General features: G+C 61.0%; 2 protein-coding genes across 6 annotated transcripts; one reads left to right on the plus strand and one right to left on the minus strand.

Annotated features, from left to right (window-relative positions):
- Window positions 1–42: 42 nt before the first annotated feature.
- LOC111139220 (FLII, actin remodeling protein) lies at window positions 43–13,006 on the minus strand. 3 transcript variants are annotated; one of them, XM_022491420.1, is made up of 30 exons: window positions 12,834–13,005; window positions 11,118–11,228; window positions 10,730–10,801; window positions 9,467–9,547; window positions 9,057–9,142; window positions 8,761–8,922; window positions 8,446–8,549; window positions 7,927–8,102; window positions 7,674–7,831; window positions 6,940–7,024; window positions 6,399–6,546; window positions 6,078–6,211; window positions 5,665–5,877; window positions 5,203–5,382; window positions 4,422–4,504; window positions 4,211–4,285; window positions 3,897–3,980; window positions 3,623–3,794; window positions 2,973–3,077; window positions 2,692–2,883; window positions 2,366–2,554; window positions 2,100–2,239; window positions 1,768–2,014; window positions 1,500–1,654; window positions 1,351–1,411; window positions 1,135–1,263; window positions 942–1,048; window positions 740–845; window positions 580–645; window positions 44–479 (listed from the first exon to the last, which is right to left on the minus strand). In XM_022491420.1, exons 1-30 carry the CDS (start codon window positions 12,894–12,896, stop codon window positions 345–347), a joined length of 3,819 nt encoding a protein of 1,272 aa, XP_022347128.1. In that variant the 5' UTR covers window positions 12,897–13,005; the 3' UTR covers window positions 44–344. The 3 variants fall into 3 exon arrangements, with proteins under 3 accessions (XP_022347129.1, XP_022347128.1, XP_022347127.1); XM_022491419.1 differs by having other exon boundaries at window positions 6,078–6,214; XM_022491421.1 differs by lacking the exon at window positions 8,761–8,922 and having other exon boundaries at window positions 43–479; window positions 12,834–13,006.
- A 1,219-nt stretch (window positions 13,007–14,225) lies between these two features.
- LOC111139241 (mitochondrial elongation factor 2) lies at window positions 14,226–19,025 on the plus strand. Of its 3 annotated transcripts, none has more exons than XM_022491455.1 (4): window positions 14,226–14,396; window positions 16,394–16,548; window positions 16,741–16,921; window positions 17,200–19,025. In XM_022491455.1, exons 2-4 carry the CDS (start codon window positions 16,405–16,407, stop codon window positions 18,252–18,254), a joined length of 1,380 nt encoding a protein of 459 aa, XP_022347163.1. In that variant the 5' UTR covers window positions 14,226–14,396; window positions 16,394–16,404; the 3' UTR covers window positions 18,255–19,025. The 3 variants fall into 3 exon arrangements, 2 of the variants coding, with proteins under 2 accessions (XP_022347163.1, XP_022347164.1); XM_022491456.1 differs by having other exon boundaries at window positions 14,226–14,366; XR_002640080.1 differs by lacking the exon at window positions 14,226–14,396 and having other exon boundaries at window positions 16,334–16,548; window positions 17,200–18,628; window positions 18,721–19,025.
- The last annotated feature ends 4,583 nt before the right edge of the window (window positions 19,026–23,608 follow it).

Consider the following 23,608-nt stretch of genomic DNA (forward strand, 5'->3'; position numbering starts at 1 on the left):
TGTTTTAATATTAAAAATACTGATTTTTAATATTGAAAATAAAAGCATTTAATATCTCTTAAAAGGCAACCACGCTGCTTTCTCTGTGGTAGGGAGGGGGCATCACACAGTAGCTCTCCCCAGAGGGACTCCAGCTGCCCAGACCCCTGAGGGCCTGGTTCTGGGCATCCCCCCTGGTGCTGCTCAGGCTGTGCAGCTGGGGACCGTGGCACTGGGGGCCGGGTGGCCGAACAGGGGCTGCCACCCGCACACAGCCTCTGCCAGTGGCAGTGGACGGACGGGCCACCCCGGCCCCGAGCTCGGGGCTGCAATGGGAGTGCTGTAGATGGGGGGCGCTTGCTGTCCTAGGCCAGAGCCTGGCGGAAAGTGCTCCAGGCGTGGAAGCAGCGGGTGAAGGCGTGCTGCTCGTTGCCCTTGCGGACCAGGCGCAGGCGGCGTGGCTGCTCGTGCTCTTTGGATCGCATGTGCTGGATGTACACCTGGCCGGCCGGACAGGGCATGAGCCGGGGCAGTCCTCACAGACCCCCACCCCCACCCCACCCCCGGCCAGGGCTTAGCCTGCCCCACCAGCTGGCTCACCTGGCAGGCCTTTAGACTCAGTTTGATCTCCACCTGGCTTGTCTGGGTCCCCACCCACATGTAGACCTGTGGGGACAGCAAGGCAGGGGGTCTCAGCTTCCCACCTAGCAGTGGGCGGGCCCCCTGGGCAGCCGGATCAGTGGGAGGGGAGGGGCCGCACCTCTTGACCATTGTCCAGCAGCATGATGTCGTCATCTGCCAGGTCATCCTGGCAGAAGTCTGAGCACTTCTCCGTCACCGCAAAGTAGCCCTTCTCATTGGAGCACCTGCAGGTCGAGGGTCAGGGAGAGGCTGTGCGGGTGGCAGGCACAGCCGGCCCTAGGGGGAAGCTGGGGGGTGTGGGGTCTGGGTCCTGGCCTCACCGGAAGAGCCTGGTGTGCTTCATGTACTCGGCATCATCATCGTAGGGCTTCTGGGCCCCGATGCCCACCCAAAAGAAGTTCTCGGGCTCCTCGCCTTCGTTGATGACCTGTGGGAAAGGGTCTGTCTGGCCCAGGGCTTGGGTCTGCTCCCACGGGACTGACTACCGGCTCGCCCACCGCCTGTCCCCGTCACCTGCTTGCTGTAGGAGGCGTCGAACATGGTGTTCAGGATATCTTCCGCCAGCTTGGCCTCATCTGGGTCTGACGCCCGGCCCACCCACGCGTACACAATGCCCTGGTTGTCCTCGCTCTCAAAGGGAACCTGAGAAGTGTGCAGGGGAGTTCAAGTCGGGGCCACCCCACAGCCAGTGACCCTGCTCCACAGTCCCCGCCACACCCACAATCCCACCTTGAGAATGAAGCAGAACTCGGAGTTGAGGAGGCTGGAGTCAGTGTTGATCTGGATGCACCTGTGGGGTGGGAGGTGTCAGCGAGGGGTCCCTGCTGCCCACTGACCCCCGCCTGCCCACCACATGCGCCCTCCCCCCAGCCAGGCACCGGGTGCAGAGGGCGCTGCCATTGGTGCGAATCTGGTAGAGGCTGGGCTGCTGGGCAGCCTGAGCCACCTTCCTCTTGCCCCGATGGATGATGAACTTTCTCTTGAAATGGGACAGGAACTTGGGGTTCTCCTGCTGCTGTGTCATGCGTACCACCTGGAGGTGTGGAAGCATTAGGGGCAGCTCCCTGGGCACTGCCTCCACCCCCCACCATGCCTCCCGAGGCTATGGGGGTGCGGCCTGGAGCAGGTAGGGGCGTGCAGGCACACCTCTAGTTTGCCAGGGAAGAGGCTCTCGAACTTCTTCTGCAGGCTGAAGGTGAAGGTGAGCCAGCCCATGTTGGAGGCCTCCCGGCCCTGCCAGAAGTACACGATGCACTGGAAGTCCTCCTCCGGCTGCTTCTCCTCCGCCTCAGCCGCTGCCTCCTCGCCTTCTTTGCCCTCCGCTCCCGCTTTTTCCTCTTCCTTCTCTTCTTTCTTCTCCTCCTCCTCCTCGTACTCCACGGGGACCCAGTACCTGGGGGGTCAGAGGATGGTGAGTGGGGGTGGGGCTCGAGCCCCTAGCATTCGCGGAGGGGCCAGGCGGCGCGCTGCAGCGGCACCTGCAGAGGAAGACGTAGCAGTCCTGCGTGTAGAAGTGGCCGAACTCCTCCTCCGGCAGCCTCGCGAACTTCTTGCCCTCCAGCACGAAGCCCTCCATGCCGTCCAGGTCCTCGTTCCACTCCTCCATCAGCTGCTCCGCCTGCACCGGGCAGCAGCGAGTCACAGGGCAAGGGCCCCCGCACGGAGCCCCCTCCCACTACCGCAGGGTCCCGCCCCCCCCCCCCCCCCCCCCCCGCAGTCCACCAGCCCTGGGCCCCGTCCCCACCTCTGCCAGCGCCATGGGCGGCTGCCTTGGCAGGAACAGCGCGGTGAGGTCAGCCTTCATCTGATCTTTCTTCTCCGCGTCGCGCTTCACCTTCCCAGTGAGTCCCGGGCCCTGCAGCACAGCCTCCGCGTTGCGCGTGTAGTCCACTGTCAACACGTCGTCCCAGTTCTTGAACTTGGCCTTGAACACCTGCCGAGCACGGATAAAATTCGAGCTGGCCGGGAGGCTTGGGGGGCGGGGCCTCGCCGCGGAGGGGCGGGGCCTGGCTGGGCCGAGGGGTGGCTCCCAGGGGGCATGGCCTGTGCCAGCTCTGCTGGACTCCGCACCTGCGCCTCGGTGCCCTCCAGGCTGCGGCTGACCGTGGCGTGGCGCGGCCTATGCAACATCCCGCACAGCTCCTGGCCCAGCTTGAGGGCGGCGGCGCGTACCAGGCGTGGGGATTTGCGGCCCAGCCAGATGAACACGTCGGACCAACAGTCCAGGATGTATACGCAGCGCGTGTCCAGCAGGCTCTGCAGCTGCAGGGCAAAGGCTGCAGGTCAAGGCCCACGCCGAGCCACCAGCGAGGGATCCCCGCCCCGCACTCTCCGCCCTCCATGTGTCTCACCAGCCGCATCTTGGGCAGCAGTTCCACCTTGGGACGGGTCTTATGTTCCACGGAGAGCTTGTAGTTGATCTGCGGTAGCTCCAGATAGCCCAGGCCCAGGCCCACCTGGCAGCAGGAAGGGATGGGCGTGGCAGGGGCAGGCTCTGGAGCACAGGAACCCCACTCCTAGCAGCCCCCTGCTTTGGAGTCCAGCTGTTTCCCTGCTGTGGGAGCTCAGGACCACTGCCTGCTCCTTTTCTGACCTGTTTCCTCCCTCCACTAATGTTTGAAGGACATTCTATCAGTGGAAGGGCTTTTACATGATGCCTTCCCTGCCTGCCCTCTCCAGGTCCTTATTGTCATTCCTAATTCTCTTCTTGCTCGCAACACCCCTAGGGGCTTCCTATCACCTTGACAATCAAGGCCAGGTTCTCAGGCTTGGTACCCAGGCGCTTTGCAGCCTTCCTCTCCAGCCCCACCTTCCTGGAAACGTGCAGTCTAACACTACTTCTCCTGGCCTCACTCAGAGCCAGCCTCCTGATCTTTGCTCCGGCTACTTCCTGCCCAGAAGGTGGCACCCTCTCCCCACCAAAATCCAGATGAAGACCAGCCACCACCGTGGTGCCGGCGGAGGAAGTCAGGCCAGCACTGCCTCTCGCACCACGGCTCACCTTATACAGCTTGGGCTGAGGTGGCCAGAAGTCATCCGGCACGTGCTTCTTGATCTCGGAGGGCTCCCCGCCCAGAGCCTCCCAGAACTCTGGGGGCTCCTGACCTTGCACCAGCAGTGTGATCTCTGCCTTCCCTTTCCGCTCATTCTTGTTAATTTTCTCAGCAAAAAGCCTTGTGGGGGGAGTGGGAGTATGCAAAGCCTTTAGTGAGTCCCGTGCCCCTTCTTAGGTAACAATCTGTCTTTGCAGAAAATACCCCACCGTGTCCTCATACCTGGCCTTGGTAGTGCTACTCAGTGTGGCCTGGGTCCCCCGCCACACGTAAATGTCCAGCCCTCGATCCAGCAGGAAAACAAACCTGGGCAGGAGGAGCAGTGATAGACAGGGACAGCGACTGCCCTCATGCCCTTGACCCTGCCCCAAATCCCTCATTATGGGGTTTCACGCCTTACTAGTCCTGCCAAGCTCAATGAGACAGGGGTTAAAAGGGTTTCTGAAGGTCTTTTTATTTCTAGAACCCAAAACTGCTCCCCACTAATGGGAGGGAGTGTGGGCTCAAGTACTCCCCCTGGAGGCACGGGGGCCTACCTTGGGTCCAGAGAGGACCCCTTGAGAGGCACGGGCTCCAACTTGATGTTCTTTTTCCCATACACGCGGTACATCCTGGGGGCCAGAGCAAGAGTGACTGGGGAGGGGGGCAGGGAGGGGCACAAACGGGCCGATTCAGCCCTAACACCCTTTCGCCCCATCCTTCCCACCGGAGCGCAGCCCAGCGCCAGCCACGCCCACACCCCCTCACCTGGTGACATAGTGTGTGTCCTCCACAGTGTAGAAGCCACTGGCTGTTCCACCCTCGATGTAGGAGATGTCACTGTCAAACACCTGTGTGTGTGAGGGCGCGGGCCTTCATCACTGAGCCCCCTCCCCCGCCAGACACCCCCACCCCCGTCAGTGGGCAGAGCTGTCCACAGGTGCCTCACGTGTTATGTATCTGGGATGAAGGTAGGGAAACAAAGGAATAAGACCCGTGTCTATAAACAAACACATGTTAGAGTGTTAGGATGTGTAAAAGTACGTGTTTGCTGGTGTTAAGGTTTAGAAATGCACAGCATGCTTAGATATGCCTGCATCAGGCGCAGGACCAAGCAGATTTATGCAAGAGGGCAAGGGGTGAATCAGGGTAGAATCTTGGGTGGATGGGCGTCTACACACGACCAGCTGGCCGAGAGGACAGCGCAGCTCGCTCACCGCACTCTGACTCAGGGTCCAGCCCTGGGCCCGCCTTCTTGGGTGTCCAGCCGGCAGCCCCACCCCCTCCGTGCTATAGCCCCAGTTCCTCATCTCTCTCTAGGCTCCCCTAGCCCAGGCTCCCCACCTTTTGCATCTAGCCCTCCTGACCCTGCTGTCTGTTTGAGGTTTCACCCTCCCCACCCCCCAGCCCCTATCCCTCACCCCTCCACCTCTGCTCTCAGCACTGTGAGCAGAGGTCTTAGCCCCGCCCACCAGCCCCGCCCCAGCCCTTGCCCACGCCCATTTTCCCCCACCCCGCCCCGCCTCGGGCCTTCCCCTCCCGCAGGCACCTGCAGGAACTCCTCGCTCTCTTCGCCCATCTCCTCCCGCACAGTGCGGCACTCGGCGCCCAGGTAGTTGCGCAGGTTCACGGCGTGGATGGCAGAGCAAGCCTTCTTGTCCAGAGTGGCCTCCCCGCCGATCCAGTAGTAGATCTCCCAGTTCAGAGAGCCACTGTCATCCAGAAAGGTCTGGGGGGGCGGGGCACAGGCCGAGTCAGGCCTTGCCATGGGGTCCTGGCTTCCAGGATCACCTTCAGAGTCCTCTGGAGCTGCCACAGACTCCCCTGCCCCAGGGCGGGGGTGATGCACTGATGCACCCTGGCCTGGGCCACCACCATCCTGCCCCCTTTGCAAAGTCCTCTCTCTCCCACCTTCCCTCAGTGAACAAGAGAGTGGAGCTGCGGATTCGGAGCCATCTGAGATAAGATTCCTGGGGGTCCCAAAGCCCATGCCAACATGCCCGACCCTCACCTTGAGCACAATGTAGCAGTCAGCCTCATAGAACTTGCCATGGAAGGCCTCCTCCACCAGCACAGGCACGAAGTTCTCGATTTGCCAGATGGTCAGACCGGGCAGCTGGCCCACATCCTCCGTGAAGAACTCAGAGTAGTCAAGGCGTGGCTTCTCCAGGCCCTGGTCCCAGCGCCGTGCCTTGCCCCCAGAGGCTCGGGCATCCGTACTCTCCTGGGGTCACAATCAAAGGCATGGCTTGCCTTTATACAGCCACTCAATCTGGCCTCTTTATTTGCTACCCACCTCAGGGCCTTTGCACGGGCTATTCTTGCTACTCAGGACCCACTCTCCCTCTTGGCCTGGGTTGTACAGTCTGTTTTAAGCAGAGCCCAGGATCACCTGCCCCTGTCCCAGCCCCTGGCCTGGCTTACCTCCTGCGTTTTGTTCTTCTCCTGGGCCACATCCGACATGCCCTTCAGCACCTGCTTAGCCTGGTCATCCTGGGCTGAGTCCTTGCGCCTCCGGAGCCGCATCTTGCGAGCCAGGGGGTCCTTGGGCCCGCTTCCTGCTTAGTGGGGGAGTAAATGGCTGGACACTAGCTGGGCCCACCCCCTCGGGCATACAGGCAACCAGGGGCCAACCGGATGCACGGGGATCCAGAAGCCATGTATGTCCCACCCAATGTACAGATGGGTAAGCTGAGGTCCGGAGAAGCACCCCCGTGGCATCCCGGCCAGACCTGCTCTGCTTACCAGCTGCTGCTGCCGCCACTGTGGCAGGCGAGGCCCCTGCCAGCCGCAGCTGGTTCTGCAGCGAGAAGTCGATGTTGTACCACTCAGCAGCGCGGTCCGCAGGCTTGGGAGGCATGACCAGGCTGGGGTTCTCCCGCACGTCTAGGACCTGCCTCGCAGGGTGAGGCAGAGGGGGCACTGAGCCTGAGATCTACCTTGCAGTCATGCTGGCCCGGCTTTCTGGTTCTTGGCATCCAGGGGCCTGGGCTCGCATCCCAGCTCCGCAGCTGCCCCTCTGGGCTCTGCTTTTCCTATCTAAGGAGTGAGACCTTGCAGGCTGGCCGCGGGGCTTGGAGGATGCTGTGGTGCACGGCATGGACACCGGGGTGTGGTTTGCCCTCTCCTTTCTATGGCACTGGCACCCCTCCAGGGGCCTCTGCCAGACCCCCTCCCACTGCAGTGATATCGCCTTGTTTAGTTTTTCCCTGAGGGGCCATCATCACCTCCGGCCTCCCCCTCAGGTCCCTCCTCCCTCTCCGCAGCAGCCCTGGCCTGCCCGGACCTCGATCTCCGTCAGGAAGTGGATGGCCTCCGGGAGGGTCACCAGGCGGTTCTTGTTCAGGACGAGTTTCCTCAGCTTTGTGCACCTGTGGGGACAGAGCCAGAGCCTCAGGGAAGTGACAAAGTGTGGGGGGACGCAAGGAGACCTCCAGTCTTGGAGATGGGGGACCAGGGAGGGCCAGAGGAGCCAACAGCCCAGCTAGCAAAGACACCAGTGGGTTTAAAGTGGCCGTGCACGGCGGGAGAGGCCGCGCAGCTAGAACAGGGTCCCCGCACAGCTAAGCGGCTGGAAAGGACTTTCAGTGACCGCTATGGAACAGCACTTTTCAGAGTGGCCTTCTGCAGAAATAAAGGCCCCTGGGTATGAACCACAGGATGCTAAAACACGTATTCTATCCTCAGATTAACTTGGAAGGTGCTAAAGGGCTCTCTGTTCTCTCCGAGTCCTGAGGAGGCCAAGCTAGCGGGCACTGTCACCACTAGAGGGAGCTGTACATGGTGCCGTGTCCCAAACTCTCATGGACGGGGAGGCCCTCCAGCCTCATCCCTGCCAGTGTCCTCCCACACTGTGCCGCGGGGCACCCACATTGGGAAAGCAGGACTGTGTGTGCTTCCTCCCCAAAGCTGAATTAACCCATCCGTTTTGCATGCTGTGCAGCAGGCGCAGGGTGGGCTCTGGCTGAGTGCTGGGGTCTTCTGTGCCGTAAGACCCCCTGCCCCCACTCGCCCTAGCACCTGCACAGGCTCTCAGGGATCAGCTCCAGGTTGTTGTTGGCGGCCATGAACTCCTCTAGGCTGGTCAGCTTGCCGATGCCCGAGGGCAGCCCGTCGAAATCCAGCTTGTTGGAGTTCAGGTACAGCTTCTTCAGCTTGGTGAGCTTGCAAATGGCAGACTAGAGGGGTGACCCGGGCACAGGTTGGGGGGGTCAGGGGCAGGAGCCAGGGCAGCTCGGAAGCCTTCCCTTTCCCACCCCAGGCCTGCACGTACGGGCAGCGAGGTGAGCTGGTTGCGGGACAGGTTTAAGGTCTCCACGTGCACCCACTGGTCGATGCACAGGGACAGCTCAGTGATCTGGTTGCTGCTGAGGTTGAGACGGCGCAGGCTGGGGAGGGTGTACAGGCACTCGGGCACCCGTGTCAAGTCATTGCAGGACAGGTCCACATCTGGGGTGAGGGTGGGGCACATCACCAGGGGCCCCCGGCCAGCTCCAGGGGCAGAAACCCCAACGTGAGCCCCACCTCTGCCCCCTCCAGGCTCTGTGGTCTTGAGCAAGTGACTTAATCTCTCTGAGCCCTGGTTTCTCTGTTTGGGTCTAGGCATCAAGCCAGTGGTGGTAACTTGGAGTTAGCACTAGTTGTCACAGTAATGAAAGAAATGATCGTAATGTAACTGCGTCCTTTTCCCTCTGGGAGGTGGCCAGGGAAGCAGGGTCAGTGCCTTCCTCCATAAGGAAGCCAGGGACCTGAAGGGACCAGAGCCCGCAGAGACCACCCAGGGATTGCCCACCTGCGAGGTTGCTCAGGCCCTCCAGGCTGGTAGGGAGGTTGCTCTGTGTGCGCTGTGTGTTCCTCAGGTGCAGGGTCTGCAGGGCCGTCAGAGCTGGAAGCTGCCTGCAGGGAGAGTTGCGAGCACAGGGCTGGGCAGGGCTGAGAAGCCCAGGTCAGGGGCGGCTGTGGCGTGGGAGGGGGGCTGGGGGACAGAACACCAAACTGAGGTAGGGCCTGACACTTTGAAAGGATGGAGTCTGCCCCCATTGGAGGGGTGGGGGTGTGATGGGGCCAGGGCGGGCTCTGCAGGGCTGTGGTATGCAGAGGCACCCACCGGAGCTGCGCGTGCAGCAGCGGGTTCCCGTTGAGCACAAGTGTCTGCAGGTGCACCAGGCGGCGCATCTGTGGGGGCAAGCTCTCCAGGCGGTTCTCACTGAGGTCCAGGTACAGCAGGTCGGTGAGGTTGATGAAGAGCTGGTTGGGGATGGTGTCGATGCTGCGGGCGGGTGGGAGTGAGGCAGGCAGAGGGCGTCAATACCAGACGCACAGCTCCGGGGCCCAGCGCACCCACTGGGCCACAGTCCCGCCCCAACCCCGCCCCACCCCTGCCCCGCCCCCGCTGACAGGTACCTGTTGTGGCTGAGGTTCAGCACCAGCATGTTCTTGGCGTTCTCCAGCTCCCGCGGGCACTCCGTCAGCTGGTTGTAGCTCAAGTCCTGGGCAGAAGTGGGACAGCCAAGGGAGGGGGTCTCAGGCCCAGTGCCACCCTGCTGGGCCTCTGCGAGCCTTGGGGATCAGGGAGAGCACTGAACAAGGAGTGGATGAGGGGGTTTCAGAGCCAAAGGGAGGCAGTCAGGACCCTGGGAGAAAGGGTGCCTGGGTTAGGGCTCTGACGCTGTGAGCGGGCTCGGGCAAGGCACTCTACACCTTAGTTTCTCTGTTTGTAAAATGGTTTACCAGGGGCTGCAGGGACCACTCTAATAGATGAGAACTGCCTTGTGGGCCAGCACAGAGGCCAGGTGGGTGGGGAAACCACTGACCAGAACTGAGAGGTCGTCCAGCTTGAAGATGTCATCGGGGACCCCGGAGTTCTTCAGGCTGTTGGCTCGAGCCACAATGGCCTGGGAAGAAACCACGAGAGTCCGTGATTTCCAGCTTCCACCCCCAGGAAGCAGCAGAGAGATCAAGGAAGGACAGCACCTTGGGAAGCCCACCAGAGGCCCAAGGGCTGTCCCAGCCTGGCCTTTGCTCATAGTCCCTCCACTTGGTGAGCTCTTCCTGGCCTCCTGACCAGCTCCTATCAACACCCTAAAGCCCAGCTCCCGTGTGTCCCAGAGCCCAGCAGGGGGCCCTCAGGGAACCTGAGGAAGAGCTTCCCCATTCCAAGAGGGCAAGATAAGGGAGTAGCTCTGAGGCAAAGGTTCTAGGACAGAGGGAGAGGGGTGGACCACAGCGAACTCAAGAGTGTGGACCAAGAGCAAGTCTGTTTTGTATCCTGTCAGGACTGAAACCTCAGAGAGTCTGAAGGGGAGAGAGGAAGGCCACAGGATGATGCCACAACCGTGAGCACCAATGGGGCTGCTGCCACTTTTCCCTCCGCTGCAGCGTCTGTGTAGGACCACACTGTGGCTTCGTAGCTGTCACCTCCCCAGAACGCGGAAGGAGCTAAACCCTCCCCAGAACGCAGAAGGAACTTGTCACGCAGCCAGGAAGCAGTGGGGCCCAGATCTGAACTCAGGCCGCCCTGGTCCAGAGGCTGTGCTTTTAACACCTGAGGGCTCTGGCCTTGGATGGGAACAACCCTCACCCAGGCCCAAAAGGTCTAGACGGGGCCTGAAGTTCTGGGATGTCAGAGGCTCTGAGGGGCGACAGGACCACCCTGACTACTTTCCATCAAGGCCAAACCCCACCCTACCCCAGTTCTTGCACTGCATGGCTGTGTGACCTCAGCCTCGGGCAAGTGACCTGGCTCTCTGGCCAAGCATCTTCATCTGTGAACTTGGTGAAAGTCAGGATTATATGGAATCAACCAGGAGGAAGAGCTGGAACCGTGCTCAGCTGGTATCAACTGTTCTTATGACACCTGTCTAAAAGCGGGTGGGAGTTTGGGATTTTTACCTTTTTTCTCCATGCATTACTGACCATGGGGCATCATGGTATCCCTTCGCCTTTAGGAACAGGCACCAGAATCCGACATTGGACAGGCAGTGGGGCTGGTCCACGAGGGGTCTGGACCTGCCCTCACACCACCCGCTGGACTCCGGCCCCCACCCCCAAGCTCAACGGCCCACCGCAGCACTCACCCTCAGTGACGGCAGGCTGGACAGCTCCCCGTGAAGTGTGGTCAGGTTGTTGTGGCTCACGGACAAGTGCTCCTGGGCCAGGACAGGGGAGCAGAGGCTCAGCACTGTGGGTAGGGCACCTACAGAATCCCCAACCGCCACCAAAACCTTGCACCACCCAGGGGGCCCTCAGCCACAGAGGCCTGGGACACCATCGGCAGCCTCCCTCCCCAACACAGCCCGTCTCTTCTTGCACACCTCCTGGGACAGGGTGCTCACTCCCTTCCTGCTGGCTCTTGTTCATGGCTGTCAGCGTCTTCCTCTAGGTCATCTCCCTTCTGCGCTGGCTCTGCCCACCTGGCCCAGCCCCATCCCCAGGGTCCCTCCCCGACTGCCCAAAGCCCCTTACCAGCTTCTGCAGGGCGGCCAACTCCTCTGGCAGGTAGCAGAGGCCCGTGCGGTTCAGCTTCAGCCACCGCAAACTGGTCATGGCCTTGACATTCTCAGGAAAGTAGCCGCCCTGGGAGGGTGGGTATTATGATGAGACTGGTCTGGGCGAGGGGTGCCCCTGCTCTACCACCCTTGGTGGCCCCAATGCCATGGGAGCCTTTGGAAGACAACAGAGTCACCTCTCACCAGCTCCCTGGACAGGCCACCTCGCCATTCTGTGCCTCAACCTCATCAACGGAATGGGGCAAATAAAAGCCCCCCATGCCAAAAGTGTGAGGACAGACTAACAATCATGATGGCTGTTGGCCTAAAATCTCTTGTTGGATTCTGACCCCTGAATGGGCCAGGATGGAACTGGCTTGTCCCCAGCTCGGGTCAAATACCTCTGCCCGCCATTCCAGGCCCTCAGTAGGCCACCCAAGATGGGGGTACCCCTGAGCTTCCACCAAGGCCCTGCCTATGCCCCCACCTGGCCATCAGCATACAAGCCATTCTTGGCAAGGTCCAAGCCCGTGTGAGGCCCCAGGTCCCCACCAGCACAGGCACAGCCTCATACATACCCTCATGAACACCTTCAAATGCCCGCTGTGGTACCCCCAGCCCTTAAGGGCAGGCAATCTCATGCCCTTGAGGCCCTTGGCCAGTGTCCCCAGCCCCCTAGAGCCACATTCCAACCTGGTGACTCAAGACTCTGGCAAGGTCAATGAGATGTCAATGAGACCCCAGGTGAGGACGGTGGGGATGGGGGCAGAGAAAAGTGGCATGTGCACATGTGGGTAAATGCAGGAAGGCCCCGCTTGCCTCTTCAGCAGTGGCCCAACCCAACCCCAAGGAAAGCCTGGGCCCCCCCACCCCTGCAGACCCAGGCTGACCCTCCCTGTACTGGACCAGCTCTCACTTCCACTCCTGCCCAGCCTGTTCTGGTCACCAGCACTGTTCACCTCATTCCTGCCCCTCTAGAACCGTCTCCTCGACCAGCTGCCTGAAGGCTGGGATCCAGTTCTCAGTGGCCCTCCTCTTATCAGTCCCTACCATCCCGCCAGAGGCCTCACACCTGAAGGAGGGTCTCCACACCAACTAACCCATGCCCACAGCAGGGCTACTTGATTGCCCCTTCACCGAATGAGAAAACCCAGGCTCTGAGAGGGGAAGTGACTTGCCCAAGACCACACAGGATGGAGTGGCGGTGGCAAGGCCGGGGCGGTGATGAGTGCGCTTCAGACCCGCCCCCCGACAGCCCGGTAGCAAAGCCGGCCATGAGTCAGGGCCTGGCCTGGGCGTGTGACCTCAGAGGGGCGGGGACGCAGGGCCGGGGAGGCGGGAGCGGAAGCTCGCAGACCCCCAGGCCACTCTCCCGCCCGGGTGGGGCCCAGACCCCCGGACTGGGACACCGGGTAGGGGCCCCCAGCTCTGCCCACTCCCTGGCGTGACCTCGCGTCCCCAGCGTCCGCCGGGCCCTGGCCGGCCCCGGTCTTCCCGTGCGGGCCCGGAGCGGAGGCACTGGGGTCTGTTCCGGGCGGGGTCGCGAGTGCCGGGAGGAGCCGCACCCCGAGCCTTCCGCGGTTCGCGGCGGCGCAGGGCCCGGAGGCGGGCGGGACAGGAAGCGGAGACCGGCGCGGGCCCGAGCGGAAGAGACGGCCTGGAGGGAGGTCGGCCCCACGCCCGGCCGGCTCACCTTGAAGTCGTTGCCGCTGAGGTCCACGCCGCGGACGAACGGCAGCACTCCGGTGGCCTCCATGGCGCCGCTCTCGCTGCGGGGCCAGACAGGGCGCTGGGGGCCGTGGGGCGAGCCGCGGGCTGGGCCAACGCCGGACCCGCCCCTTTAACCCGCCTCCGCCCGGGCCCGCCCGGCAGGCGGAGCCCCGGCCGCGCCCCTAGCCAGCCAGCGCACCCGCTTGTCGTGGGGAAGCACCGGGCCCACGGGGGGCTTTGGGCCTCCCTGGGCCTCAGTGTCCCTATCTGTCTGTTCGCTGGCCGGGGGGGCTTCGAAAAGTCCGGGCTCCCTCTGTGCTCCCGCAGCTTTCCTAGGCTAAGTTCCCGCGACCTATGGGGGAGGGGCAGAGTATTACAGACCCTGCAGGTCCAAGCACTGTCCCCCGGGCCGCTGCAGCAGCTGGCCACGGCGTTTGGAGAGATTATGGACCCAGGCCTGGGGGAAGACGGACCCAGGGGTCTCTATCCCCTCACTGGGCCCTGCATGGCGACCAATGGTAGCAGGATGCCTCGGTCCTTGGGTCCTAGGGCTCTGGGCAAACCCCTGGTCGGCTCCTGGCCTGTTCCCTCATGTGTGAAATGCTTCCTGAGGTTGTGGCCGGAAACAAACGCAGGTGTAGGTCGTGGCATACAGCAGGCACTCAATAAGTGGCATGTTATTATTCCTGCTTAAAGTCAACACCCACCCCCTCTCTATTTCCTCGATCCTCCACCAGCCGGCACATGGTAGTCCCCAATAAATAAACGAGTGAGCCCCAGGTTACACGCACAATCATCCTTCGTAGGGGAGGAGGGGGCCTACCCATTTCACAGGAAAGAAAACTGAGGCCAGAATGGAGAAGTGGCCCGCACACGGGCACATGGAGCAGGGGGCAGGGGTAGCCTCCTGAGTCGCGCTGTGTGCAAGGCTGGCCGAAAGATAAAACGACAAAGCCTCCACGGCCCATTCAGGGTGACCGAAAGGGCCAGGCAAGTGGGCCTTCGGGCCAGGTATCATCTGTTTGTCTCGCCCCGGAAACAACGTAAGCCCAGACTGCTTTCTCTATACCGCTGCCTCACACGCAGCACACGCGCCTTCACAACGGGCCCTAGGGACCCACTCATTCTGAACTCGAGTCACCGCCCCCACACCGCCTTCTATCTAGTCCCAAATTCGGCTCTGCGCCTTTAAATCTGGAGTGCGTCCGAGAGTCCCGCCCTCGAAGGACCCTGTTTGTCGGTGAGGGGGCGTGGCCTGCTCATCATTGGCTGAGCCGCTCAGTATTTTGGAACGTGGGAGGGGCCTCGGGCGCTCCGATTGGCGCTTGTCTGCGTGCGTTGGAGGTCAGCGGCCGCCCGCGGGGCCTCGGTGTTCGGTTCCCGGGTCCTCCGAGTTCCATTCCCAGGCGGGTCTGGGCTCGGGGGCCCAAGCACAGCCGCCGTGTCCTCCGGTCGCTGTGCTGAAGCCGCGACGCACGTACAGCCGGAGTGTGGCTGGGCGGCCCTTGTCACCCAGGTCCGGGCGTGGAGCGTGCGGCGGACACAGGTCGGGGGCGTGGTCTCCGCCGGGGCCCGCAGTCGAGGCCCGGGAAGGAGGGAAGGGCTTTGGGACCCAGGCTGGATTTCGAATGTCTAGCCTGCCCCTTCACGTCTTGGGCGCATCACAGCATTTCTCGGGACCTGGGTGCCCTCCCCGTTAACCGGGCCATCACGGGCCCACCAGGGGTTGCTGCGCGGCCTGCGCAGCCCCGGCCCCGGGCAGCAGGTGTGGCGGAGGAGGGGAAGGACGGGAGGCATCTCAGGGCGCTGAGTGGGGTTATTTTTAACCACCCGCGCCCTCTCGCCCTTCCCCGAGTTGGAAGGCTTCGGTTTGGGCCCTGCGCGACCCCGCCAGGGGTTGGGCTGAGTCCGGTTTAGGCAGAAGGTAATTAAAGCGCTTTACAGTTTCCAAGTGGATTCTTGGTCCGTATGGCAGTATTGATCAGCGATGAGGAAATTAAAAGTGGCTGCAGGGCCTTGGTGGGTCACCCACCACCCCCAGCCTTTGACCAACCAAGGCCCCAGAGCCCTCTTGTCCTATTTTTAGTCTGGGCAAATTGGGGGCGGGGGTTGGGGCTGAGTCCGGCGGTGATTCAGGCTTCAGCTGCTCTAGGCATCTCGTCACCTGGCAACGGAGCCCTGGGCACCCACAGCAGAGCAGACAGGGCACAAGTCCTTGGTGCCTGAGCTAGTCTGAGCCCAGGGTCATCTGCTGAGGCATCCGGAGACAGACAGCTCTGCCTGGTATCTGACTCTTTCCCTGAGTTTGCACCTCGCTCAACGCCTTCCCCCCAGCTCTCAGGGCTGGAGGGCAGAACCTGAGGCTGTAGCGTGGTGGCCTGGGCCTGGGAAAGATATCTGTCTTCACTTCCCAAGCTCCCCGCCCTGCCCAACCTTACAGTTCTGGGCTTCCCACTCGTAAACCCTTTTTCACCACAGCTGTGCCATTTTACAGATGAACAAACAGCTTCGGACTTTCATCGGCCTTTGTCTGTTGCTTGGGCTTCCAGCCTCTGAGGACAGCTGCTCTCCCACCCCCGCTGCCCCTGCTATTGTCCCAAACCTTAGGGGCCCAGAGAGTCCCATGCGCAGAGGCGCTGGGCTAGTTCTCTGTTGGTGGAGGGGGGTGGGGAATGTCCTTTATTATTTATTTATTTTAAAATAATCCCTATGCTGAACGTGGGGCTGGAACTCACAACCCGGAGATCAGGAGATCAAGAGTCACACGCGCTCCCTACTGAGCCAGCTGGGTGTCCCGTTGGGTTCTTTAGAGTTAAATAGCTTGCTGCCCCTATAACCAGGCTTTCAGTCTTGACTGGCATGTGCCTCCCTGGGCAGCTTGGGCCCCCTCACTCACCCTGTCCTTTGGGTTGATTGCTTTCCCTCTGGGGGCTACCCTGATTTGGAGATTTGGAGGGGAGATTGTGGCCCTCTGAGCATCGCTGGAGTCCCCTCAAAGGCTTGAGGGGCTCTCCAGGGCAGGCTGTCTGGGAACCCCAGGTTGTGTCTTCTCCAGGCCTTGGTTTCCTCCTGCCTATGCCAGCCCTGGTTAGGAAGCAGGATGAAGCCGCCTGGCGGAGCTAGCTGTAGGCCCCGAGAGACTGAATGGAATCCGGGAGTGGGCCAGAGTCAGGACGCTTTGCAGTCATGGGTCCAGGGCTCTAAAATGCAGGTAGCAATGATAAGACTCACTTCGGGGTCTTAGGTGATGTCAGGGGTCCCTGAGGGTGGGATGGAGAAGCTGGGTCTCCTTTTCTGACCTGCCCCAAGTCTCAGGGCCTTTCTACAGGAGCTCCTCTATCTAGGGCACGAGTGAGCTGTTTGCAGGTTTGGGGGAGGGAACTTGGGCAGCTCCCCATCTCCTGAGAACCCCCTTCTGAGAAATTCCCAGGAGCGCCCCTCACGGGCTCTACCCGTGGCAGCCCCGGCATGGTGGGGTCTGCCCTGCTGGCCAGCCGGGCCGCCCCCCTCCAGAGCTGTCTCTGCGCCCGGGCTCTCTTACAGGCAGACGGACCATGGCAGAGTTCTCCCAGAAGCGGGGGAAGCAGCGTGACGAGGTGCTGGGCGGCACCGTGGACTTCCTCCTGGCTAATGCCCGCCTGGTGCTGGGCGTGGGTGGGGCCGCTGTGCTCGGGATTGCTACCCTGGCTGTGAAGCGGGTAAGGCTGGGCTGAGCCATGTACCCCTGGGGCTCCCAGAGGAGGACAGCAGGGCTGGGCTGCCACGGATAGTGGGGACTGCCCAGGGTGCACACCTGCTTCTCCACCCCAGCAACATGCTTGGCATTGGTCCTGGCTTTGGCATGGCTGCCCAGACCTCAGAGGCTCTGCTCTGTGTCACTCTGCCTGCAGCTAATTGACAGGGCCACCAGCCCTCGAGATGAGGATGACGCCAAGGGAGACAGCACATGCCTGGAGGAGAGCTGGAAGGAACTGAGCCTTCTCAAGGCCACGCCACGTCAGCAGGCCCGGAGCCCACCTGCTGCTCTCAGCCAGCCCGTGGCACTCCCTGCCCCGTCGCCGGCTGCCCCAGGTGAGTGGCACTCCTTCCCCTCCAGCCTGGGTGGGTCCCCCCTCTGGTGGTCCCATTTGGGAGATGGAACCCAGGTTCTGTATTGACGGACTGTGACCTAGACAAGTCCCTGCTCCGCCAGGACTATGGCCTCTTGGCATGTTTTACAGTGCCCTGTTTTCTCTGCCCTCCTAACCTCCTGGGTCGTGCCAAGGCTCCTGCCACTGAGACATAGGTAGAGCTCTCTTGGCTCCTGATGGGGGTCTGCTAACATGGTCCCCGACCCCTTCATTCTGCAGAGGGGCCCACAGACACCCGTCCTCAGATGTCGCCTCCGCTTAGCTCCCCAGCACCGCTGTGCCTGACATTCCAGGAGAAGCTGCTGGCATTCGAGCGGGACCACGTGACCATCCCAGCGGCCCACGTGGTTCTGGCCAAACAGCTGGCCGGCGACATCGCCCTTGAGCTGCAGGCCTACTTGAGGAACAAGTTCCCGGAACTGCCCTTCGGGGCGCTGGTGCCCAGCGGGCCGCTCTATGATGGGCTGCAGGCAGGGGCGGCCGACCGTGTGCGTCTGCTGGTTCCCGTGGTGCTCGAGGAGGGCCTGTGGAGCCTGGTGCCTGGGCTGGACACTGTGGCCAGGGACCCTCGCTGCTGGGCTGTGCGCAGGACTCAGCTGGAGTTCCGTCCCCGCGGGAGCAGCCCCTGGGACCGCTTCCTGGTGGGCGGCTATCTCTCTTCCCGCGTCCTGCTAGAGCTGCTCCGCAAGGCCCTGGCCTCCTCCGTCAACTGGCCGGCCATCGGCAGCCTCCTCGGGTGCCTGATCCGGCCCAGCGTGGCCTCGGAGGAGCTGCTGCTCGAGGTGCAGCACGAGCGCCTGGAGCTCACGGTCGCCGTGCTGCTGGTGGTTCCCGCCGCCGCCACCGAAGATCCCCTCCTTCTGGCCTGGCCCCTGGAGGGGCTGGCTGGGAACCTGTGGCTGCAGGACTGGTATCCTGCAGAGGCCGCCAGGCTTCGGGCCCTGGATGACCGCGACGCCGGGACCCGCCGGCGGCTGCTGCGGCTGCTGTGCGGGGTCTGCCACGGCCACCCGGCCCTGGGGCGGCTGGACCGGTGCCACCTGAGCCAGGTGGTGCTGCGCCTGGGGGAGGCCGAGGCGGACTGGGCCGAGGCGGCCCTGGGGGAGCACTTCCTGCAGGCCCTGGAGGCGCTCATCGACAGCCTGGCACAGGCCAGCCTGCCCTGCCACTTCGACCCCCGGGTGAACCTCTTCGTCAGCCTTCGAGCAGAGGAGATCGATGACCTGGGCTTTGCGCTGTACAGCGGCCTGCAGGCCCCTGAGTGGCTGCTCTAGCTGGGTGGGGATGGGGCGGCCGGCAGGCGTTCCGACGCGGGTGAGCGGAGAGCACCTCCCCTCCGGGCCTTTGGAGAGCACTTTCCCTCCTGCTTTAGCCAGAGTGAAAGAGGGTGCGTTCTGTGAGCCCACAGGGTTAGCATGCATGCGGGCAACGGTCACGGGAGCCCCCCACCTCCCAGTCCCTGAGAGCTCGGTTGGCTGTCCCCAGAGGCAGCCTGCAGCGCCGGCCATGCACACATGCCCCGTCAGCCCTTGGGCTGCCCCAGGACCTTGGGCCCAGTCCTTCGTCACCAGCAGTGAACGCACGGACAGAACACGGCTTCTGCTGTCCTAGGCAGGGGATAAAGGCAGCTCCATTTTCTGCCCAGAGGGTGAGTTAGCGCTTTCCTCGGGTGCCAGCTCCAGGCATCTCGAGGCTTCCGGTGCTGGATGCTAAAGACTGTGTGTTTGTTTCGTCCACCAGGGGCCGGAGTCGCCTGCTACCCTGTCCCCCCACCGGATTGCAGCTCTGGGGCGGATTTGAAGGCTGTGTCTCCCAATGCCACCTGCGTGTCTAGGTAGCTTGTTGCGCTGTTCCCTCTAGCCTGGAGCAGGGCTCAGTCCGACATGCTGCCCACCTCGTGCCTCTGGGGAAGGCCCCTTTCTCTCCACCTGGGCTCTTGCTCTTTGGGAAGCGGAGGCCCCTGGGGTGGTGGAGGGAGCAGAGGTTCCCTGTGCTGCACGCCTTGCCTGGAGCCAAGGATGCCCCACGGCCGGAGAGCAGAGGCCGTGCGCACCCCCCCCCCCCCCCCCGCAGAGGCCGCTGGGGCAAGCCTGGCCTCCACAGTGCCACCATGAACTGCTTCCTGCTGAGTTCTTACTAAAGCCTGGCACGGGGCCAGGGAGTTCTGCCTTGCCTCCCAGGCATCCCTTCTGGCTTTGGTATCCTTCTTGCTGAAGCAAAGCTATGCCTCAAAGAATATGAGTAAGAATAAAAGGAAAACTTCCGATGTCTGTGTGATTGGGGCTGGGCTCTTATACACAGCTCTTTGGAGTTCTGGAAGCTCAGCCGCAGGTCTTGGGACCAGCCTGGAGACGTGAGGGTTTATTTTTTAATTTAAAATTTTTTTTTTTTAAAGATTTTATTTACTTATTTGACAGAGATCACAATTAGGCAGAGAGGCAGGCAGACAGAGAGAGAGAGAGAGAGAGAGAGAGGAGGAAGCAGGCTCCCCGCTGAGCAGAGAGCCCGATATGGGGCTCGATCCTAGGACTCTGGGATCATGACCCGAGCTGAAGGCAGAGGCTTTAACCCACTGAGCCACCCAGGTGCCCCTAATTTAAATTTTTTAAAAAAGGTGTTATTTATTTATTTGACAGACAGAGATCACAAGTAGGCAGAGAAGGGGTGGGAAACAGGCTCCCCGGTGAGCAGAGAGCCTGATGTGGGGCTCGATCCCAGGACCTCGGGATCATGACCTGAGCTGAAGGCAGAGGCTCAACCCACTGAGCCACCCAGGTGCCCCAGAAGTGAGGGTTTAATTGGGAAAGTAGGTTATGTGGAGAGATATTACAAGATTTGTGGTGTTTCGCTTTAGTGAAAGGGACCCACTAGTGAGGGACTTCTTTTCCCCCCGAAGTCTAAACTCTCAGGCCCCCACTGTGCCTTCTGTGGTGGGTACGGCTGACCCCAAGCCCCTCGGGGAGCAGTCAGCATTCAGAGAAACATGATGTCTCTGTGGTTCCACAAGTGGGGGACAACACCCACCCCCAGACAGGGAAGTGACAGCATCTCAGGGTCCCCGCAGGATCCTGAGCCATGGCTGGGGCTCCCTTTGTCACCACAGATGACAAGTTGGGCCTGGGGAGGGCTCTGGGCCATGAGTATCAGTACAGCCACCGTTCGCACCCTACTCTTCTTCCCATCCCGTCGTATTTCCTGAGGCAACCCCCACCCCTTTGTGCTGAGTACAAGACGGGAAGCAGGATGGATGTCTCCCACCCCCCCGCCCCCCACTCTGAGGGCCAGCACCTGGGACCGATGGGCTGTGTCTGTGCACCTCTGGGTGCAGGACCAGGGGCTGGCCCCAGAGGTCATGAGGGCTGTCTGCCTCGGGCACCTGTGGCTGGATGGCTTGACAGGGAGGCTGTGGTAAGGGTCAAAGGGTGGGAGACTGGCTTAGCAGAGGTCCATTCAGATCACTTGGCTTGGGGACTGGTGCACAGGGGGCTTTGAGCAACTGTCATGGTGGCTGGGTGTGGGCAAGGGAACAGCCTGGAGGCAGACAGAGGCGGGCCTTGGTATTCTTTTATTTTAAGATTTTATTTATTTGACAGAAAGATCACGAGGCAGAGAGGCAGGCAGAGAGGGGGAAGCAGGCTCCCTGCTGAGCAGAGAGCCTGATGTGGGGCTCGATCCCAGGACCCTGGGATCATGACCTGAGCCGAAGGCAGACGCTTAACCCACTGAGCCACCCAGGCGCCCCTGGGCCTTGGTATTGTCAGAAATGGGGGATTGTGTAATACCAACTTCTCAGGAAGCTGTGTGGCATAAAGACTGGTATGCAGTGTTAGCTCAGTGCCTGGCCCAAAGGAAAGCACTCCTGAACCCGACTGTGGGCCCCTGCTGCCTCCCCCACTGACCAGCATCACAAAGCCTGAGCGCAGCAAGGGGCACCAGTGCCAGGCCTGCGTCTGACCAAGGCCGTGTTCCCCAGGACCCCTGGCGAAGGGCTGGCAAGGCATGGCCAGGGGCAGCAGTCTGGGAGCCAGCTGGGCCCAGACCCCCACTTCTTCGATGATCAAACTCCAAGACGCGGCCCCCTCTGTGGGGGCCTCGTGCTTCAGGTGGCTCAAGTTCTCAGACCACCATTCCAGTAAGAAAAAATCAGGATGAATTAAAAGGGAGAAAAAGGAGGCACTCATGGTTACATCACCTCCCTAAGGTTAATAATGTCTGAGACCTCGGTTTCTAGCTGGAAAATTGGAAACATCATAATTTTGCTAGGGGCTGCCCAGAGCAGTTGTTTGGCAATTTCCTTCACCCCTTTCATGCAAGGACGATTCCAAGTCACCGTGGTCTCAGCACACGGTCTGAATGTCTTAATACTTACACTCTGGCTGTGGTGGCAGACACAGGCCGTCCATGTCCTCGGTGTAGCTTTACCAAGGAACCCAAAGCCAGGAGTTCAGACAACTGGGGTACGGCAGAGATGACCCCTGCTCAGAATGAAGGCATCACCGGTGCAGATAAAAGACAAGCCTCCGGGACGCCTGGGTGGCTCAGTTGGTTAAGCGGCTGCCTTCGGCTCAGGTCATGATCCCGGCGTCCTGGGATCGAGTCCCACATCGGGCTCCTTGCTCAGTGGGGAGCTTGCTTCTCCCTCTGCCTCTGCCTACCACTCTGCCTGCCTGTGCTCATGCTCTCTCTCTTTCTCTAATAAATAAATAAAATCTTTAAAAAAAAAAAAAAAAGACAAGCCTCCCATGGCACACAGAAACTTACTAATATGAAATATGCCACCGCTCGCTCTCCTACCCTAACTCTGGAATAAAACTTACCATGTAGAAAACGTTTCCTTTCTGTACACCCCTTGTAGGCCCTTCTCTTCAGGAGCACTTAGCTGTAGGATAATCTCTCAAGTGGGGGTACCGTTCATTCCCTAGAGCTGGCCTCCTGGTTGTTCCGATCTTTGCTCCGATGGCTGTCCCCCAACCTGCGGCTTCCTTTATCCGCCGTCTCAGTTCTGCATGGCCAACTGCAGACCAGGAACAGATGATCCTCCCCACGTATCGTGTCCATAGCAACGCCTCACACTGGGGCACCACGCCATCAAGTCTCCTGCCGTCATCCCGCAGGCACTGTGCCATCTCATGTGCCAACGAGAAGAGGAGTGGGTACGGTACGATATGGTAGTTGGGAGAGGGAGAGCCCACGTTCACGAATGTTTTATTACAATATATTGTTATGGTTTTATTATTAGGTATTGTGACTTTCTTACTGTGCCTTATTTAGACATTAAACTTTCTCATTCATATGTAAGTACAGGAAAAGACATAGTCCAACAGTGTATATAGGGTTCGGTACTATCTGCGGTTTTAGGCATCCACTGGGAGTCTTGGGACATATCCCCCAAAGATAAGGGGGGGAACTGTACTTAAACCAACACACCCTGGGGCGCCTGGGTGGCTCAGTGGGTTAAGCCTCTGCCTTCGGTTCGGGTCATGATCTCAAGGTCCTGGGATTGAGCCCCACATCAGGCTTTCTGCTCGGCGGGGAGACTGCTTCCCCTTCTCTCTGCCTGCCTCTCTGCCTACTTGTGATCTCTGTCAAATAAATAAATAAAACCTTAAAAAAACCAAACCAAAACAAAAAACCAACACACCCTGAAGAAGTCTCTGTGCACACAAACTATGGCACAGACATTCCTGGGAGTGGAAAGTATTCAGTGTCCAGACCCTGAAGGAGCCAAACTGCATTCTGGAAGGACTTCGGTCAACAGGCCAGAAAAGCAGCCTGGAGCCCCGGGTGGGCAGGAAGGGGACAGCAGGTGGAACTGAGAGGGAGGAGCCCGGGGCGGTGTGGGGCGAGCCCGTCCACCCCCACCCCTGCTGGCTCCCAATCCCCTTTCTGCAGACTTGACGACTTTGAGCAGACAGCGGAAATCGAGGCATACTCCCCTGAGCTGTGCCTGCTGTCTGTAGCTCGCCACACCTCCCTGGAGTGCGGGGCCAGGGTGGGACGGCGGAGGGGAAAACTGTCACTTTGGCGAGGAGCCACCGGTTGCCCGAGCTGGCACCCGAGGCCGGCAAGGAAAGCACTGCCCGAGTTTTGGTGGCGAACAGCCCTTCCCCTTCAGACAGGAATTTGGGTAGCTGGCCGTGTCTGTGGCTGGCGAGGCCCAGGAGGGCACGGGGCCCAGGGGCTGAGGCGGGGCTGGAATGGCTTTGCTCCAGCCCAGTCCTGCTCTCCCTACAACGAGGGCCTTCAACCTGGTCCATTACCTGTGGTTCACGCATGGCATTTACCAGAAGTACACTTTTGGAATCAGAACAATAAAGATAAATAAAAAAAGAATAACCACCACCCAACACCATTACAGTCTGGTGGCACTCGACTCAGGGAGGAAGCTGGGAAGGCCGCGTGGACCAAGCCCAGAGTGTGTGCTGCAGACACCATGGGAATGGTCCGGGGAAAGCGCTCTTAGGCCCTCTCCGCACAGCTGCCTGGGGCACCACCTCCCAAGCAGAACGGCAGCGGTGTCAGGCAGGGATGGGTGCACACGTCTGTCCCTCGGAGGGACAGCCAGTGGACAGCAGTGATATCCCCAGGGGGGACCCGCGCCGCCCTGGCGGTCTAGTTCAGGGAAGTC

Source organism: Enhydra lutris, unplaced genomic scaffold, assembly GCF_002288905.1.
Source record: "Enhydra lutris kenyoni isolate GAN:26980312 unplaced genomic scaffold, ASM228890v2 scaffoldscaffold97, whole genome shotgun sequence".
Classification (NCBI taxonomy): domain Eukaryota; kingdom Metazoa; phylum Chordata; class Mammalia; order Carnivora; family Mustelidae; genus Enhydra; species Enhydra lutris.

What these genes read in the sequence shown, in the direction of transcription:
- LOC111139220 (XM_022491419.1), bottom strand. Translation starts at nt 12,896, where the DNA reads ATGGAGGCCACCGGAGTGCTGCCGTTCGTCCGCGGCGTGGACCTCAGC. An exon ending in TCTTCCCTGGCAAACTAGAG is followed by an intron (nt 1,655 to 1,767) that starts GTGTGCCTGCAC and finishes CCACACCTCCAG; the next exon opens with GTGGTACGCATGACACAGCA. An exon ending in TGAGTCTAAAGGCCTGCCAG is followed by an intron (nt 480 to 579) that starts GTGAGCCAGCTG and finishes CCGGCCGGCCAG; the next exon opens with GTGTACATCCAGCACATGCG.
- LOC111139241 (XM_022491455.1), top strand. Translation starts at nt 16,405, where the DNA reads ATGGCAGAGTTCTCCCAGAAGCGGGGGAAGCAGCGTGACGAGGTGCTG. An exon ending in CTACCCTGGCTGTGAAGCGG is followed by an intron (nt 16,549 to 16,740) that starts GTAAGGCTGGGC and finishes CTCTGCCTGCAG; the next exon opens with CTAATTGACAGGGCCACCAG. An exon ending in CCCGTCGCCGGCTGCCCCAG is followed by an intron (nt 16,922 to 17,199) that starts GTGAGTGGCACT and finishes TTCATTCTGCAG; the next exon opens with AGGGGCCCACAGACACCCGT.